Source organism: Prionailurus viverrinus, chromosome A1, assembly GCF_022837055.1.
Source record: "Prionailurus viverrinus isolate Anna chromosome A1, UM_Priviv_1.0, whole genome shotgun sequence".
NCBI lineage: Eukaryota > Metazoa > Chordata > Mammalia > Carnivora > Felidae > Prionailurus > Prionailurus viverrinus.
This window is the reverse complement of record NC_062561.1, coordinates 203,811,375-203,831,852: the sequence shown is the minus strand read 5'-3', so window position 1 is coordinate 203,831,852 and position 20,478 is coordinate 203,811,375. Positions and strand designations below refer to the sequence as shown.

The window sequence follows — 20,478 nt, the reverse complement described above, 5'->3', positions numbered from 1 at the left end:
GTCCAAAGCATCAGAATTATACAGGTGTGCTGTAGGGCACTAACAAAGAGCGTTCATAAAATCACGTATCTCACCTCTCACACACACAGACATATACCCACGCATACTTTGTTAATTCTACTTAACTGGCTTGGCCTCACAACATTTCATACCCAAATAGAGCTTTTCACATTGTATTTTAGAACTCCAGGGTATCTGTTAAAATATCATCTTAGAAAATACACAGTATAATAATTGAAAACAATTCTCCCAGAATAAAAATAATTCCTTAGAGAAAGAACATAAACTCTTTGTTTAACCTGAGGAGAAAGTATAGGGAAAGAGAAATTATTTTTGCATATATGAATAGCCATAGTCATCTATTTTACCTAGACATAAACAGCCAAGAATTAGGTGATTTTAAGAGAGTGTAAGTGAACAATTGCCAAAGAAGACAATTTTGTTTTTTTAGAATATAGAACCCTGAGGTAACACAACCAGTAGAGGACACCTAGTGGTCTTTAGCAGAATCAATATTTGCCTGCAGAAAGTATTAAGCAACTCACCACACACAGGTAATAATGTCAATGTCAGCAAATGTGTTAATGTGAGAAAGATCGCATCATGAATCTTATGAATATGTGTGTGTGTATACACACATACATACATGCATTTCATTTTGTTTGAACTTCACAACTTTCCATCAAGTTTATAGGCATGAATCACTCACTGTAAGGGCTTCTCCCTAGATTAAATAGAAAATGAAAGGCACACAATCTGAATGAAGTCCTACATATACTAATTTCCAGTATAGGGTTCATTTCACATCACCATGTTTCTGGTGATGCGAAATACAAATCTCAAATACAATTATATCAATAATATTAATACTAGTACATGTGCTATACATACTAATATAGCACATATATTTATATATCATTATATATATTATATGTTATATAATATATATTATATATGATAATATTCATTATATATTATATACGATATATATATTATATACGATAATATTCATTATATCAATTATAATTGACACTGAAATTATAAAACATTAAAAAAGACTTCATATAAGATCATCTCATATTTTACTATTGCTACAAACATTTCAAGGGCAAGAGTACTTGTAAAAGTTAAATCTCCCTCTAGAAAACTAAATAGCACACTTGCTGTATAGATGTAGGCAAATGTGTGATACATTTGTCTCCTAACTGGTATTATTATGATTATTTTAATGTTTATTTATTTCTGAGACAGAGAGAGACAGAGCATGAGTGGGGGAGGGGCAGAGAGAGAGGGAGACACAGAATCAGAAGCAGGCTCCAGGCTCTGGGCTGTTGGCACAGAGCCCGATGTGAGGCTCGAACTCACAAACCGTGAGATCTTGACCTGAGCCGAAGTAGGTCACTCAACCTACTGAGCCACCCAGGTGCCCCTCCTAACTGGTATTATTAAGTCCATCCTCAGTGGTCTCTAATCCCCTTCATTCTGCAGCACTCTAAAATGCACCCCCTCTACCTAAATGCCTCAATGACACCTTATTAGGTCCATCATTAGCACAAATTCATGTCTATAGCTCCAAACTCACTCCCTTTACAACCTAGATTCTGGAGATATGGAACTGCTGTCTGAGCCAGGCTGCCTGTCCCTCAGATCTCACTGGAATGCCCTTCCCTTTCCCTTTCAGTCAGCTTGGGAATTCAGACTCCAGCTTTGAAACTCAGTTCAGATAACTGTGAGCCTCTCTTCTTGTGCAAAAAAAAAAAAAAAAAACCCTCTGTTGTTCACTCCCTCCTTTATTCTGCCACTTACCACACCATCTGTGATTATTTGCTCACATGTCTGTTTTTCCTACAAAGCTGGAAAGCTGGGATCTGCTTTGAATTCTCTCATGCAGCATCTGCACATAGGAGCTACTCAGTAATTGCTTGGGAGTAAAAAATGAATATTCCCTTGCAATTATTTAATGGATTTAGAACATGGAGGACTGCCATGTATTTAGGGGACAGGCATGCTCTGATAACCTTTCAGAACTCTGTACCAGTGTACAAGGAGAGTCAAAGGCAAAGTTGACAAGGACTGTTCCCTATAGACGCCTATACCCAGCAAAAGAAAAGGAAAATGCATATAAATAAGCATTAGCAACGAAGCTATCTGCATGAGCAAATGCAAGAAGGGCCAGTAAAACAACCCAAATTAAAGGCACTGACCATTACAGCCCAGTCCCTCCAGGTCGAATATTTTCTGGAGATGAGTTTCAGCCTAGTTTTTAAAGGAATGATAGAAAAAAAGAAAAAGGCTTTCCACATCTGAGGTGTGGCACATGCAAAACTGCAGAAGCAGAAAGAACCATTCTCTGCAAGCACTGTAAAACTAAAACACAAACAGGAGAGAGTTGTTGGGTACAAATGTGAAGTGACAGTGGTGAGATGGGGGAACAGTTTGCTGGAGAGCCTTGAAGGCACAGCAAAGAAACACAGATTTGATGTGATAGGCAATAGAGTCTCTCTTACTTCTAGTTGGGGGGTAAGTGTAGGAAAATACTGGTGTTTGCTTACAGCAAATCTTAGAATTTGATGTGTTTTCTTAAAAAATGAAAGTAGTTAGAGTATGTATTGTGTAATTATAGATAGGCAATTTATAGCAAGAGTTAGTTTCTAATCTAAACCAATTAGAATGCTAAAATTAACCAAAGACAGAAACCACAGTCTGCATCAGCTCCCTGTGGAATAAATTTCCTTATTAATGCTCTGTTGTTAAACACACTTCATATATAAACCTACCTCTAAGCTAACATAAAAATCTAATATTGATTGCAAGAAGAGCATCTCAATGTTCCGTAGACATTATTCATCTGAAATTGCTACAGACATATATGAAGATCAGAACCATAAGCCCTCTTCCAGCCTAAAATGGATTTATTTAATTATGGCATGTCTCAAATCTACACAAGGAAGATTGAGGGGACAGGAGATAAGGAATACAGAATAAAATATTATACATCTGTATCCCAAAGCCATACTTATTACACAAGCGTCATGCATTTCCAACACTTTTTTTACATTGTGCATGAAGATTTTACACTTTACGTGACATACGATCCTACAAAAAAGATAACCATTACAGAGAATATGTCTCTTTTCAATTACTATTTCCTAAATCTCAAATAATATCAAGGGTTATCCCTCTTTGATAAAGTGACTGACATCAGCAAATGAAGGATTTCAGGATCCTAGAACACTTCACCTTTGCTAACTGAATAATCTCCCATTCCTAACCTCTTAATCTACCTTTTATCTCTTCAGGGTTTGGGATGGTCCGAAATTGCTACTAATGTGCCATTTTATTTGGTGGGGGAGGGGGATTTCCTCACTTTGTTTCTTTTAGGCCACAGAAAATGGGCTTCTTCTGTGATGGGTTACAAAATAACACCCAGGCTTGAGTCCCTCTTTACTGGAAATATAACATGAACAACAACATGATGAATTAAGGGGATGATTTTTTTTCAACCAAAATACAGAGTGGGAAAGATGCACCTAGGTTTTCTGGAGATCACAGGAAAAGGAATGTTCTGGCCTGATTTATCTAAATTGCTACAGATTTTCATGTCACCTAGAATATGTAAAGTTTCAGTATAGCATCAGAGAGCTCTTTACTTTTGCATCCTAAAGCCATTGATCTAATTGCCTTGTGAAAACAACTTCCCTCCTGACTCCTTAACACCAAGTATTTCAGAAATTAGTTGGCCAAATCACCTCTTTCCTTCTACATTAGCCACTACATTCAACTTTAGTAATGACAGTAACATAAGGGCTAAATTTTAAAGTTTCTGTATTTCATTCACAATATTTCTCTAATTTATTTGGCTTTGGCACTTCTTGTTGTTTTTCAGTTGAACTAATTCAGACCGAAAAAAAAAAATGCATCATTGAAGATGGAAGCAGTTTCCTATAGAAGGCAGCCACTTTCCTTGGGAATGATTCATTTAGAACAGTGGCAGCTTCCAGACTTCACACATTACTTCCCCAAATTTGCTGAATTTAGCATTAGCCAGCTTGGTACTAAAACACTCAGAACTCAAAGACATGTGGGTGAACTCACATCTTCCTCTGCAGTCTTATGCCAAATGCTCAGAGCAAATTCTTCTGATTTATTTGTTGTATGTTCTACATGTAAACACATCCCAGTGGCATTTATAAAAATCAGGTAAAGATCCGCCACTTTGGAACCATTCAAGTTGCTCTCTGCTTTTGGTTTGAATCATGTAGGTGATGAAACAATTTGTATCAAATTCTGGATTAATTATTCCTGTTTCTTCCCTGTTTAACAGTATTACTAGCAGACATTAAATATCACTGATATATGTGATTCTCCACATACATCATATAATCAAGAAAACATTCTTCACTTAAATGAGCTTATGGTTCATTTTATCATCAAGATCATTTATTTATAAGAAAGATCTTGCCAACTCACAACTCTAGGCTCAATGTGTTTGGCTACCAAATTTCTGTAAGTGCATATTAAATTGCATTTTATAGTAATGATGGCAGAAAGCCGATGACCCTGAACTATATCATGGCATCTTTAAAACACCATCATGTTACACAGATCTAGGTGCCTGTCACCACTGCCAGGAACCAGAGGGCAACAGTGTAAGGAGTGTCCTCTTCTGACTGCGTGGCCTGCCATTTTATCTGATAGGACACCATCTGTTTATCCTGCTACCACTCCCTAGGGTAATTGGGTTAAAACTACAAGACACTGCAAACAGTCACATTGCCCACTGTATTTTTAATTGCCTGGCTATTTATATCAGTGACTTTTCTTCTTACAGGATATTTATTAAAAAAAAAAAAACACGCTTGTGACCATGTTTTAAGAGGTAAATGTTCAACTCTAATGTTGCACAGACACAATCTTTGTTAAGAAAAGTTTCCTACAATTTCTTATTCAATCTATACAACAGTGGAATATTAAGGTATTTATCATTGAAAGAATGCATGTAATAGTGAGAAACTATACAGTTTTGTTATATAATGTTATAAAATGTTAAAAGCATTTGCCCTGGGGTCAGATTAGAAGGTTAGAATCCCAGCTCCAGCTTTTTTCTGGGCAAGCTACCAAAATTAGGAAAGGGAACTAATCCATGTAAAGAATACAATATATCATTTGACATATAATAAGCCCTCAATAAATATTAACTATTATTATCAATAATCATCTTGATTTGATATTAATCTCAAACTGTATAACAGATTTTAAGAACCAAACATTTATTACATTTTAGATGGAATGTGCTATATAGAGACACATTACAAGATGAATCCAATTTCTCAAACGTGCTTCTTTTGATTTTGAATATAATCCATATCCATATTTTAAGAATGACCCATTTTTATGCCTTTCAGCAGTGTATTACACAGTGTTTTATTATTGTATGTCATTTTCTGAAATCCTGTGAACCAAAATGTCATTGACAGGCACACACAAAACACAGCTACTGTCTCACAGGAAGCAGAGCGAATGTTCACAGAATTTCTATTCTATGACTGGTTTAAACCTAAATTCCAAAACATAATTCTTCCCAAACATGTTAAAAAGCATTTTGGTAGTGAGTAAAGCAATAACTAATCTATTGCCAGTATACTGTTGTCATTAGTGCTGGTTTAGAGACTCCGGGCCTTTTTGACCCTCATTTTTATGCAAACAGTAAAATTCAGGTTATCATTAATGTAAAAAAGCAGACTTAGAAGGAAAATAAAGTCAAAAAGGTTATTATGCATACTCTGGAATTAGGGACATAAACTCCTTTGCTCAGTGATGGCACATTTAACTCAGATCCTTGGAAACTCCAGTTGGCTGAGCCCTTTCAGGACCCACCCACTGCCTAAGAACAACAGATGCCCTCTTCAGCAAAACATTGGCCAGATTCACTGTATTTATGCACTGTACTATTTGTGTTTTCTATGTAATAATTTCTCCCCAGGGTATCCTGTTTTTCAGTATTTTGAAACGAATTAATAGGGCAAAACTATAATAATTAATTACAGGCAAAACATAACACTGAGCAAATTATTATGCTGAAATTAGTCTCTATATATGCAACTTGGAAATACTTTTTCAAAGTTTTTTCTTCAAACACAAATTCTCTGAAATTTCAGTGTTAGATGAAATATAAACCAGATTATCTCACAGAACTAATGATGCAAACTAGATTAGCAATCAGACCCTACACATCTTTGTTCAAAGATGGTACTTGATGTATTCATATTAAACAAAAAGAAACTTCCCATGGTAGAGAAGGGACTGCATTGGTTAGGATAAACATTTGTTGATTAGAGGGGATTTGTTTTTAAAGAGACTTAATTGGCATAAAACAAATGTTTTATAATCACTACTTTTTTCAGTTGATTCAAATCCAGTATTTGACCATATCTTTTGAAGATACAAATACATCACTTATGCACCAAAAAGAATAAGTAGAATTTTTCCTCTTGAATCTCATAAAACTTATTACACATTGTACAGGTGTTCATCTTAAAAGTGATAGTTAACAATCTCATGATATAGTGGCTTGAAAAAAGTAAAAGATGTGTCTTACCTCTTCCCACTGATGTATGTATCTAATTAACCTTGAAAGTCGCAACAAACGCAAGAGACTGAGAATTTTTGTAAACCTCACAATGCGAAGTGCCCTGGCTGTCTTGTAAACTTCTGAATCCATTCCTTTTTCTACAATGAGAAAGATATAATCCACTGGGATTGATGAGATGAAGTCAACCACAAACCAGCTTTTTAAATAATTCATCTTGATCACTTTAGGGTCCAGGATGATTTCAGAACTGTCTTCATTGACAGTGCCAGTCCTAAAATTCATTATCAGGTCCAAAAGGAAAACCGTATCTGATGCCACATTGAAAATAATCCATGGTGTTGTTGTTTGTTCTGTAAAGAATGTGATTCCAACTGGTATGATGACCAGATTTCCAACCATCATTATAAGCATTATTAAATCCCAATAAAACCTACAACAAATAAAAAAATCAGATTTTAATAGACAATAACCATTCTTTGCCCCATCATAAAGAAATTTAATGACTTATGGTTAAATAAATGAGTATAAGAATGAAATGTTTGTTCTGTAAATATGGTAACTCCTTCAATGTTGACAAATGAAAATCTAATTAATATATTCCTAAAGCAATGCATTGTTTATAGAATTCTAAAAATTATTTGATATAAAGTATTACAGAAATAAATTCAAGAACACTCAATCCTCCATTTACCTGATAAAAGAACAAAGACAACCTCCCCTATATTTAACAAGTAATATGCATGGAAATAAAGGAGAAGCATAAAACAAGAAGATCTACCTTAAAAAAATCATTTTGGGGAAGACTCTTTAGAGATGCTTTGAAGTACTTTACATGTCGAATTACCAATCAATCAAACACTAAGATACTAAAAATACTGGTAATATAAATTATATCTTAGGAGTACAGATTAGGTCAACCATAAACTTTAGGCTAGCCCATGGCTTCATAGTACTCCAAATATTTATGCTTCCTTCTTTTTTAGTTTGAAATGAGAAAAACTAATTTTGTTCTGAGGTTAAAAATAATTGAACAGACTACTCTAGGTTTAAAAAAAAAATTTTATGTTTTATTTATGTTTGAGAGTAAGAAAGACAGAGCATGTGTGGGAGGAGGGGCAAAGAGAGAGGGAGACACAGAATCTGAAACAGGCTCCAGGCTCCGAGCTGTCAGCAAAGAGCCCGACACAGGGTTCAAACTCACAGACCGTGAGATCATGACCTGAGCTGAAGTCAGACACTTAACCGACTCAACTACCCAGGTGCCCCGAGACTACTCTAGATTTTAAACTAGAATCTACTTAAAGCTTGCACTTTTACCACTGTTTCATTGAACAAATACTTTAAATATATTCCCTCTATTTTTCTAAATATTTCTTCCTTAAAATTTCTGATTTAATTTTCAACATGTTTATGATTACTAGCTGCCTTTTGAAACATTCTCATCTCACCTTATATTAAAATTGGAACAAAACCAGGAACTTTATTCCAGGTTAACACAGTGTAATTGAATTCATTGAAGATGATTGTAATGTTATTTTCACGAGGGTTATTTAAAGTCTATTGACCCTGTAGTGAACAGACTGCATATTTGTTACAAGTCTATGCATATAAACATGAAGAAGCAGATCGACTAGCACAACCCTATCATCATGAAATAGTCTCCAGAAATATGAGTTACGTCATCCTGGTCATAGGTATCCTCTTCTGGCAGTTTTGTTGTGTAAATGATGTAAATTTCTATGACAGAAATTTCTGTTAACCAAGATACCTTTTTTTTACATTACTTCTCCTTCTTAGACTACTTGGGTTACATTTTGGCAAGATATACAACTGCATATACCTTTCATAGTTACTATCATCCCAACTCTTGGGATAAAAGTAGTAGTACAAGAAAGAACTGTAATAGGTCTTCTCTCCCCTTGTCCCTACCCCCAGGATTATGTAAAAGTAAATGCTTGTCGGTTTGAAGATTTCATCAGTCTTGTGTCAAAACTTATCCTCGCATTTATAGACAAGTATACATATACCCACGCCAATCATACATCATGCACTGTCAATTTCAATGACATATTTTCTCTTTTTTTTTTCCTACTCTTTTAATGGAAATGCAAAATGTGCCACTAAATACACCAAGGACAGAGGAGAGATGTAGAGGAGATGCAATATTGTAATAGCTATTTCCCAAAGAAGTGACATCATTGAACTCTAAAATGAAACCGTGTGTACCCTGAGGATTTTCACTTTTCTGGACACTCTTATCAGTCCCATCTGTGAGCTTGTCTCTCTGCCCTCCCCTTGAAGGCTGCTGGGTGTCACGCGTAGCTCTTTTATCTTCTCTTCTACACATGCTCTTTGAGCAATATCACACACTCATCCATGTCTTTATGATTAATTCATAACTGATGACTCCAAAGCTCCACCTCCAGTCCATTCCTGTCTTGTAAGCCTCCTAATCCTCATAATCAGCAGCCTATTAAGTCTATCCCCGTGCATATCTCACACTCATGTCTTACAGCAGGCACATGCTCAAACTCATCTTCTTGCATATGTATTTCTCACATGTCCCCTATGCCAGGGGATGGAACAACTCTATACCTTATTTGCAAGCCAGAAACCCCGGAGGAATCCTAGAAGACTCCTGGCCTTAAATCTGTTCAATCTCACACTTGATCAGTCACCAAGGCTGTTTGGTTCTTATATCTATGTATAAGTTGTATTCATCCATTTGCCCTTTACAATTCCCACTGCAACTATCTTCAACTAGAAATTCTCACCAGCTGTTTAATTTGGAGACAAGTTACTTAAATACTCTCATCTTAAATCTTCTCATCTGTAAAATGAAGATTATTATAGAAACAGGGTTTTCTTTTTTTTTTTTTTTTAACATTTATTTATTTTTGGGACAGAGAGAGACAGAGCATGAACGGGGGAGGGGCAGAGAGAGAGGGAGACACAGAATCGGAAACAGGCTCCAGGCTCCGAGCCATCAGCCCAGAGCCCGACGCGGGGCTCGAACTCACGGACCGCGAGATCGTGACCTGGCTGAAGTCAGACGCCTAACCGACTGCGCCACCCAGGCGCCCCTAGAAACAGGGTTTTCTATACAGATCAAATGAAATAATACATGCACATCATATATCCTAGCATATAACAAACTGTGGTACACAATGCCGGTGGCCTACTTTGTATTCATTTACCTTTCCTTACCAAAAGAAATCCAGTTTTGTGGGGAGCACCCAGAAGCCCACTGAAAGACACTCACTTTTACAGACATTCTTGCATTTCTCTCATTAAGACAGAAGATATTTTTAAAGAAAAACAACACATTCTATCCCTCTTACTCAATAGAAGAAATGAAGAGGATAAAGTGCCATCTAGTATTGTTATAGCAATAATTTTTATCACACCATAGCTTTTTATTAGTGGTACTTAATATGGTCTGAAGCCATCAGGAATCTCATTATCAATATAAAGCTCTATTAAACCTTATAATTTCCTTTTAAAGTATCACTGACTCTATTTTACAGACATAAACACAGATCTTGTTATAGACTTTGCATAATATAACACTTTCTTGAGTTAACATGGATTCATTCCTTATCTAGCCAAGGAAAATACAGTTGTCACCCACTCTAAAAGTATGATATAACTTCTGTTTTTTAAGCAAAGAATATGCTTCTGAAAAGTGACCTCATGAGACTCTCTTGTCTACCTGCCCACAAGTTTCTTTTCTTGACTTTTTGCTCTGAAATATCTCTTGAATACTCAGGCTCAGTCTTTTCCTTAATTTTCAATTTCTGAGTCCTATACATCTTAGTATGGAATAATCTTTCCTATCAATTCCTCTTTCTGTTCCCATTGTCATCTACTTTGGGCAAAACTAGTGCTTGCTTAGAATAACTCAAGCCTCCTGTCTACGGAATCTGGTCAATTCTGCCCATCAGTCCCAGAGCGACTTATCTAACACATAACTTGCCAGGTCAAAAACTATCAATGACTCTCTTGGGGTGCCTGGGTGGCTCAGTTGGTTAAGTGTCCAACTTCAGCGCAGGTCATGATCTCACGGTTTGTGGGTTCGAGTCCTGCGTCAGGCTCTGTGCTGACAGCTCAGAGCCTGGAGCCTGCTTCGGATTCTGTGTCTCCCTTGCTCTCTGCCCCTCCCCTGCTCGTGCTCTGTCTCTCTCTCAAAAATAAATAAACATTAAAAAAAAAATCAACGACTCTCTTAAGTAAAAATAACTCAGCATGGTTTTCAAGGCATCTTCCTTCCCTCCCAGGCTTTTCTTTCACACTTTATGGCAAGAACCTCATGTCTTAAGCAAGAGAGTACATGCACTTCCCTTGGCATCATGCTCACCTAGGTACATGTACAATAGATAGTTTCTTCCATTCTATTAATTCCTTTTCCCATTAGCACTCTACATACCCTTCATGCCTTGTTCTGACACTGAATTTCTTAGTTGTTTTTTTTTACCCCCCAGAGCAACATATATTTTCAGTATGCTTATTTGAGTTTTGCTTTTGTTACTAATTATTTGTTTTTATTTCCTCCATCACTACTGGGTCAAAGTTCTTTTTTTTCTAATTTTATTAAGTTTTCAATTTAATTCCAGGATAGTTAACATACAATTTGTTTCGGATGTACCATATAGTGATTCAACAATTCTATACAGTGCTCATGGATACAAGTCCTCTGAAATTCAAAACTGTATTTTATCTTCTGTTTAACCTCTGCAGTGAATGTAGACAGTATATAGAATAACAAATGCTAAGAAGATAAATTAATTGAATTTTGACTGGAAACTTACATTTCAGTAGGGATATTTAAAGTAATCCTTTTTATAAGACAAAAAGTAATTAATGTAGCAAATAATTTCTTGACTTATTATTTCTATAAATCTGGAGTTTTACTAATTGAGGATTTTTATAACATAGAAGACATTAAGGCAAATTAAAAAGGAAACAGAGGTTAGTATATATTATGAGGCTAGAAAGCCTGAACACAAAGAAGTTTTGGATTTGATTCTTGGTTTGGTGTATTGTATTTGGTGTATTGCTTCCATTCACCCTGCTTTTATACAGACAACATTTATAAAAGCTCTTAGTTGGACTTTGAAGGCAGAGTAGGGTTCAAATCCTAGTTCTACTAGCTCCATAGGTTTAGGCAGGGTATTTAACTGCCTTGAACTTCTTCTACTACTCTTGAGTTTCTCTGCAGGAAGACTGTATGCATTGATGTATGCATAGTGTAGAGTACAGAACCTGTTATATAGAAAGTTTGTCTGAAAAACCAGCAGAGAGGGAACTCACTGGAAAACAAGTCTTGACCATTACAGTAGATTACCTAGGTAACCATTTTTACCTTGTACTGAAAGTAGACAAAATAGACAAAATAAAATAGTATTTCAATCATAATTAATGTATCACTAATAGCTGTAAGCTTAATTATCATTGAGAAATTATTTTTTGTGTTAAGAATCCATTTTCCCCATGAATTTTTAGAGGAGAAAAAGCAGCATTATAAGGATTGATCTGTGATATTAAACTTTAAAGAATTCAAAATTCAGTGATGCTTCTTTCTTTCTACCCACTTGTATCCCTCTAAAGCTTGTGGTAAATAAAGACAACCCTACTTCCCTAACAAAAGTTTCTCATCATCCTTCAGGCTTCCCTTCCCCTTTATAATACCTGTAGTAGTTGAAATAATCTGATGCCGAATATTTCTAACTTAAGGCCTTAAAGAAAATTTTAAAACTACCGTATTTCATTATTCGAGGTGCTTGTCTTTAAATTTGTCTCTCTAACTATTGAATGAAAGACTCTCTCCCTACCCTCCCCCCGAATGAAAGAAAATATTTGTAACTAAGTGGAATGGAGGAAAGAACTTCTGGTTAAATCCTTGATAACAGATTTATATGTGGCTCCTCTTTCACCTACGGTTGAAGTCAAATTATGTAACAAACCTGTCCTATTTCTCACTTAAGACTCATTCCTAAAAATTACATTCTTAGATATGAACCATAACTTGGCCATGTTTCTAAACCAAATTATTTATCAATCTAAATAAATAAATGAATATCCAGCTGGATTTTATTAAACATATAGTCCTTGCAATTATTTTTCAAATTTTATTTATAACTGATTCAATTTTTAAAAGTCCACTAGCCTGAGGATTAGATACATACCTTTTTTTTTTAACTGAGGTACAGTTGACACAAAATGTTACATGAGTTTTAGGTATACAACACAGTGATTCAACAAGTCTATCTGCTGTTATGCGGTGTTCAACACAAGCCCAGCTACCATCTGGCCTCATAACATGCTGTTACAATACTACTGAATACACTCCCTACACTGCACCTTTTATCCCGGTGACTTACTCATTTCATAACTGGAAGCTTATAATTCCCACTCCCCTTCACCCATTTTTGGACACATATCTGTTGAAAAATGAAGTGCCTTATCATAAATACTGTCTTCTTATAGTACTATCAGTGGCAATTCACCCTGCCAAATCTCAGCAAACAATACCTGAACTTTGATCTGAGGGGTTCTCAGACATCCTTCATCACCTTACAAATCTCACTACTTACAGAATACTCATATTGGGGTTGATACTTTATAGGACATGTGCCTTTCCTAAGCTTTGCAAAGGAGTCTTTCTGGGGCGCCTGGGTGGCTCAGTCAGTTGAGCATCCAACTCTTGATTTTGGCTCTGGTCATGATCCCCGGATCATGGGATTGAGCCCTGCACTGGGCGCTATGCTGAGCATGGGCCCTGCTTAAGATTCTCTCTTTCCCTCTGCCCTTCTCCCCTGCTTGTTTGTATGTTCTCTCCCTCTCTCTCCCTCTCTCTCTCTGTCTCTCAAATAAAAATAAAATATAAAAAAAAAAGAAGTTTTCTTAATCAAGCCTGTTATTTGCTCTAATGCCTTGATATCCTGCAAGGCCACATTATTGCCTATGGGCAGTGTGGAGTGAAGATACACAGAAAAACACAGAAAACACAGACAATTCAAATACAGGCTATTTGAAGCAAAAATATACTAGCTTTCTTAACACAGTAAAACATTCCTAAGATCCTAACTGTGGAAAAAATTAACCTAACATATGGACAAAACTAACTTAAACCATATTTGAAGACATTTAGATGTTTTCAAGTAAACATAGCAATTTACCCAATGGGAATATGAGATGGGTAGAAGGTGCAATATGTTTTAGCTAATCTTATTTATTAAAATGAGCTAATGGAATGGAAATTTAATCCCTACCAAAGTAGTAAGATCTGTACCAATCCAGGAAAAGTAAACAGGTTTTCTACCTCCCCCTTCTGCAACTGCATTTTCTCCTTGTGTGTTAATCTTCTAACTGCCAACATTAATGGCCTTGTATTGGTACATTTACTCTTGCATTTTACAGTGTTGTTTACTCCTCCTACCTGAAACTCTCTCAAACCTTTAGTTTCTCAGATTCTGCATTTTCGTAGTTTCTCACTTGTATTTATAAATTAGCAGAAGTTTATTTTCCTCAACCTTTATCTGACTCCTCTTCTTCCTCTATTAAAGTAGGCAGTCTATGTGATCATCTCACCCAGCTTTTCAACCCTCCATTTACTCCCTCCTTTGGTCACATCAACCCCCAAATGCTAATATGTGAACATAATATGTCAACGTAACTAATATGTTTAATAAGTCGTTCTCAAATCCATCACTGGCCTTAACTTCTGAGATGGAGTTATGGATTTCTAACTATATTCATGATAGTTAGTCCGAATGGAACAGCCGTCTCAACAGGGTGAAATCTACACCAATTAACCTTATGGCCCCCAAATAATTCCCCTGATATTTTTACTTCTGTTTATTATAGCATAGCTACCACTGCTGCTGCTGCTTCTGCTAATGCTTCTTCTTCCATCCCCCACCCTCCTCTCTTCTTCCTTTCGGTCACCCACGAGGCATAAAACTTAAAAATTATCCTTGACTCCTCTGTCAGCCAGCTCTGGCATTTGATCATTTGTCCAGTCTTACATCCTTCTAATACAATAGTTTTCATATGCAGCATTTCTCTTTGTTCCATTGCCAACATTTTATATGAAGTTATTATATCATTATTCTGCTTACTAATTTTCCTGTTTCTACCTGCCCTAGTAAATTACTTTCTATTTATATCCAGACTTCCCTATTGCATGCAAAATGAAATGTAATCATCCAGAATCTTCCAGTGTATCCCAAATCTATATCTTGAAACTTATCTTTTTTTGTACATACATGGTCCTTAGCTAAATTTAAGAAGACTATTTTCCAGATTCTTTGTTTTTGCCACTGCCTAACAAATGTCTGGGATTTCCTCTTCCTAAAATCCAAATTCAACCTCCACATTTAGTCTTATTACTGCAATGGTCAACCTAAATTTAATGCCACTACTCTCTCTTATCCAATCCCAGCCCAGGTGGGGATCATCTCCTCCCTGCCTCTAACTCCTATCTCAATTTTTGTATGTGATTTCCAGCATTTGAGAGCTCCTACAAATGAACAGTGAATATCTTACCAAAATATGGTACCAATAATAATTTGGCAAAGACCAGTTAATAAGCGATGTCTGAAAATACCGCTCTTGAACTTATTCCTAGCCAAACTATAGGCCAATCTTCTTTACACTTAAATTGCCTAGCAAGCAGTAGATATACTTCCAACTTCCCAATGATCAAACCCAAATTAATCACATTTATGTTAAGAAGGGGTTGTTACACCATTATAAGATTTTAATTAAAATACATGATCATTTGTTCCTTTAAATGGTTTGGAAATTAAACAGGTATAAACTTTTTTTTTATTTTATCCTTGAGTGGTAGAATTATGACGCATATTTTCCAACTTTTCTAATTTTCTTGTTTTAGACAACGGAAAGAAAGATATCATTCAAGGGTATTTTTATTATGGCATTCAAATTTACTTTAAAGGAAGGCCAGAATTTTCATTCCACTGAATCAAAACACCAGTTTACTCCCAATTGTCATGCATGAAATATATATCTGCAAGTCTATATGGCTTTAATCAAAAGGTACAGAATGGAAAAGAACTCCTTAAAGATTAAGTAGTTTTATGCTGCAGTTTTCTATCTTTATGATGACATATAGATTTTCCATAAACATCAAAATCATTAACTTATAAAAGATGAGTACAAAATATATAAAATAGCTCCTAGTGCTTAATTTTAGAGTTCTTTAAGAACAGTCTAATCTAAAACTACTCCTTAGTTTCTTAGCCTTATTTAATTTACCATAAGTGATTTTTTAAAATTGTATTCTCCACTGTGACTCTCAGCATTTCATTCCTTTAAGGAAAGCAAAAATATTGTGAGTGGTCATGTCAAACAAAATGTGTGCTAGCACCATTCACTCTAGTGTAAAATTCATTAAGTTGACATCCACTTTTTTAAACTATTTCCAAGGATGGACTAAAAGAAACTCCATATTAACTAACCTTACCACTAGATAGTCCCATGACACAGACATTGAGGACACCTTTATTTTAAAGCTCAATTAAATGACCATTAGTTCCTAAGGGCTTTATATTTGCTGATATACTTTGGTCCAATCACTGCGAAATTTTGCAGAGAAGGAAGATGACTGACTTCTTCCCCGTCTGAATACATAGCTAATTTAAAGGTTTATTCAAGTTGGAGGTTTTAATTTCAGAATAATTCTTCCCTCATTCTTGCCACAATCTTCCCACCACACTGCTTGTTCTCGAATTGTCCGGTTTATCTTTCTCGTCACTGATAATTTAGGTCACTTCCCCTGGGTTTGTTACTCTGCAAATCTCAAAAAACCCTTATCCTCTTTGTTCATTCCTAAGCCGCCAAAGCCACACTGATCCTTTGTATTACTGCTGCAGCTTGAAGGTGTGATGGAAGGTTCAAAATCAGTATCAAAGTACATTATTGTGTCCTCAAGTCTGAAAAATGCTTACATCTTATGGAAGTTTTTGAATGTGTTCAAGATCCTGATTTCTGCATATAATTCACCTCACTGAATACTTAAAAAGAAAGCAACATAAGGGCGATAAAGTATAGGTAAGATTTATTTCTTTTTAATTTTTTTAAGTTTATCTATTTTGGGAGAGAGAGAGAGAGAGAGAGAGAGAGAGAGCAAGCACAAGTTGGGGAGGGGCAGAGAGAAGGAGAGAGAATCCCAAGCAGGCATCAGTGCACAGCCCAACCTGAGGCTCGAACCCATGCACTGTGAGATCATGACCTAAACCGAAATCAAGAGTCAGATGCTTAACCCACTGAGCCACCCAGGCGCCCAACATTTATTTCATAATAGGCGCTTTGTAAACACTGTCTCATTTGATACTCAAAATAAAAAGTTGGTAGCATTATCTAAATTTAAGAGGAAACTGAAACCCAACCAACTAAGGTCTGTTCTTAAATTCTTGTAGGCAGGAAATGAGTAAAACTGCTTTTGAACATATGACCAACTTTCATCCTTATATACCTTCCACCATATTTGATGCTTGAATAAATGATTCAAGAATATAAGAGTAATATTAAACAAGCACAAAACTTTCCCACACTTTGTAGCATAGTAGGGCACCACAACCGGACTTGCACCTGTCCTTATCAGTTACCTATCTGAAATGAAAACAAAAAAATCTGCCTTGGCCTGCAAAGATATCTCACTAGTGTATAAACCAAAATCAATTCACATGCTCTAAAGGCAAAAAGCATTTGGTAAACAAAAGTCAAATTTAGTACCAAATATTTTATTCAGGTGGTTACATTATAACAATTCCAACAAATATGTACTGGCTATCCTCTGCACAGTAGATATTGTCCTTAGCACTCTGAGAAGGCAAACACATATTATGTACAAACTCAAGAACTTCCAACTTAATAGGAAAATGAAAACTTGTACTTAAATAAGACTAGGACAAAGTTTAAGACATGTTCATAAATAGTACACGGTAAGCACTCTGGGTTTCCAAAAGAGAAAAACAATTGGTCATCCATTTTAAAAAGTACTACTATTAAAGAAATTTACAGAAAGCATTTGCTGAGGAGGTCCTGAGGTTGCATTTTATTCACAGCACAAACATTAATTTATCAACAAATATGTTCTGCTTCCTAGGCTTGTCATTGAGCACCAAAGAGAATTAGACATAGCCCCAGTCCTCAAGAAAAGAAGGTCTAGGAAAGATAAACAAGAATATTTTCTAAAATATTACAAGTTCTATGGTAGACATAAAAAGAGCAATCCTAGGATGGGCAGACCAAGGGGAATGATCAACTCTTCCTTGGGGGAAGGACAGAAGAACTGGGCAGGATTTCAAAATCAGTAATTGATACTTACACAACTACAAAATCTTGTATGGGTGTGCACAATGCCACACATATTCACTGAGTATTAAAAACAATCCTAATTTCTAGGTTACCACTAGGAATACCAAGAGAAACAGACACAATGTAGAGTTAAAGGGACTGAATGCCATGAAATCTATAAGGTCTGGTGGTGCATTTACGTTTTAGTTAATGCTTTAGCTGTTCCATTATAAAACAAATCCAAGGCTACATCGAGTATTTTCTCTTCATATATTTTAAAACCTTGTTTTCCCAGTTAAAATGAAGGATCATGATCAAGCACAGCCAAGAATGTAATCAAATAAAAGCTCAATTAAAAATGTTACATTCTTGGGGCGCCTGGGTGGCTCAGTCGGTTAAGCGTCCGACTTCAGCTCAGGTCACGATCTCGCGGTCCGTGAGTTCGAGCCCCGCGTCGGGCTCTGGGCTGATGGCTCAGAGCCTGGAGCCTGCTTCTGAATCTGTGTTTCCCTCTCTCTCTGCCCCTCCCCTGTTCATGTTCTGTCTCTCTCTGTCTCAAAAATAAATAAAAAACGTTAAAAAATAAAAATTAAAAAAAAAAAAAGAAACCTGTTTTATAAAAAAAAAAAAAAAGTTACATTCTTAGGGGTGCCTGGATGGCTCCGTTGGTTGAGCCTCCAACTCTTGATTTCGGTTCAGGTCATGATCTCACAGGTCGTGAGTTTGGGCCCATGTGCTGTTAGCACACAGCCTGCTTGAGATTCTCTCTACCTCTCTCTCTGCCCCTTCCCAGCTCATGCTCTCTCTCTCTCAAAATAAATAAACATTAAAAAAACTTTAATGTTACATTCCGCTTATAGTTATAGATTTTACACTATTTCCCTGAAAATACTTTAAAAAATCATCAGTATCTACTTCTTTTTAACAAAAGACTTTTGAAGTTGAAAATTATTCATGTCCTAGATTTTAGGTTCTATACAAATAGAAATATTACTTCCATTTGGCCTATGATTTTTCCCTGAAACAATAATTAAAGATGTTATTTCATACTTAAATTACATTGAGGTTTTTACCCACTGGCAGCTGCATATTATCTGAGGAGCAGACTGGGTGATTCGTCAAGTACATGCTTCCACCAGGAACATATGTTCCCAGGTTTGTAACAAGTATCAAGGGTATGTGGGCAGAGTACCATTTACTGTGGAATATTTAAGAATTGAGGACCAAGTTTCTTTAATTGTCTGGGTAATTCACACAAATATCCGGGCATATTTTAAGCAGACCTGCCAGTAGGAACAATTTTCAGTCACCTACAGATGAATCAAATGAATATGCACTCCACATCACTTCTGCTCCCCTATATGTGTGTTTCTGCATAGCTCTAACTTGAAATATGTTTGGCATCTTTTCTTTCATCCCTTCCTTCTTCATTCAGTGACATTATTAAATGTTGTGGGTTTTTTTGTTTGTTTTGTTTATTTGCTTTAACAGACCATATATCCAAAATAGGACGTTGCTCCATAGATAACTGAATCCTATTAATAGGCAGGTCTTATATGTGCTTTTTTATGTAGCCCATTGCCCTGCAGGAAATTTTAATTTTTTTTTAATGTTTATTTATTCATTTTGAGACACAGAGAAAGTGTGAGTGGGGGAGGGGCAGAGGGAGAGAGAGAGAGAGAGAGAGAGAGAGAGAGAGAGAGGATACCAAGCAGGCTCTGTGCTGTCATCACAGAGCCCTATGCAGGACCTGGTCCCAGGAACCACAAGGTCATGACCCTAGCCAAAATCAAGAGCTGGTCGTTTAACAGATTGAACCACCCCAGGTGCCCCTGAAATTTTAAAGCTAATTATAAATTTATTAAATCCTACAAGAGGTTTTCTGTTTTGTACATTTCAGTTCATTTTTAAAAGAAACGGCTTCACCTTCAGGTAAGTGACAGGCTGTGTGTTTAGCTTCTTCAACAGCTAAGAAAACAAATAACAAAAACAGAAAACTTGTGAGGAAATAAAATTTCTGGGTTTTCTAGGTACCAGAGAGATAACTGGGGGGGAGGACCCAAGAACTGATCTTATATATGTGTCAAAGAGAACAATACTTGAAATAATTATTTTGTTGCCTTTTGAGATTACCAACTAAAAGGTCATTATTTCAAAACCCTAAGGGTGTTACAGAATCACAAAATATTACAAGAGAAGTATCAACCTACAGAATATGTTCATGAGAATTAAATCATGCCAAACTGTTGGCAATTTAAAATCGATGTAAACATCTTAATTTATATTCCTACCCAATATTTCTGACCTTTTCTCTCACTAATTCTCAGCCTGCTCACGGAGCTTTAGATAGGCTAATCTAATTACTTGTCCTTTGCACCTCCTTTTCTTAATTTCTTCTGCACAACTGCTCCCTGAAAGAGTTTGGAATACACTTCATCCCTTTCTCCTCTTCCTTAGCTTCTGCGTCCTCCAGCAAAACAACCCATTTTAGCATAATCGTGAAGTCTCTGAGCCACAGTCATTCCTCTTTTTCCTCTGAACCTCTGTGACACACAAACCTTAGA

At 36.1% G+C, this 20,478-nt stretch overlaps 1 protein-coding gene across 1 annotated transcript in view; it reads right to left on the bottom strand.

The window, feature by feature from the left end:
* Window positions 1-20,478, bottom strand: part of HCN1 (hyperpolarization activated cyclic nucleotide gated potassium channel 1) — a 399,603-nt gene that overhangs the window by 344,390 nt on the left and 34,735 nt on the right. Inside the window, exon 2 of the mRNA XM_047866836.1 lies at window positions 6,599-7,022. Coding sequence (XP_047722792.1) covers window positions 6,599-7,022 — 424 coding nt within the window. The remainder of the gene's footprint in view (window positions 1-6,598; window positions 7,023-20,478) is intronic.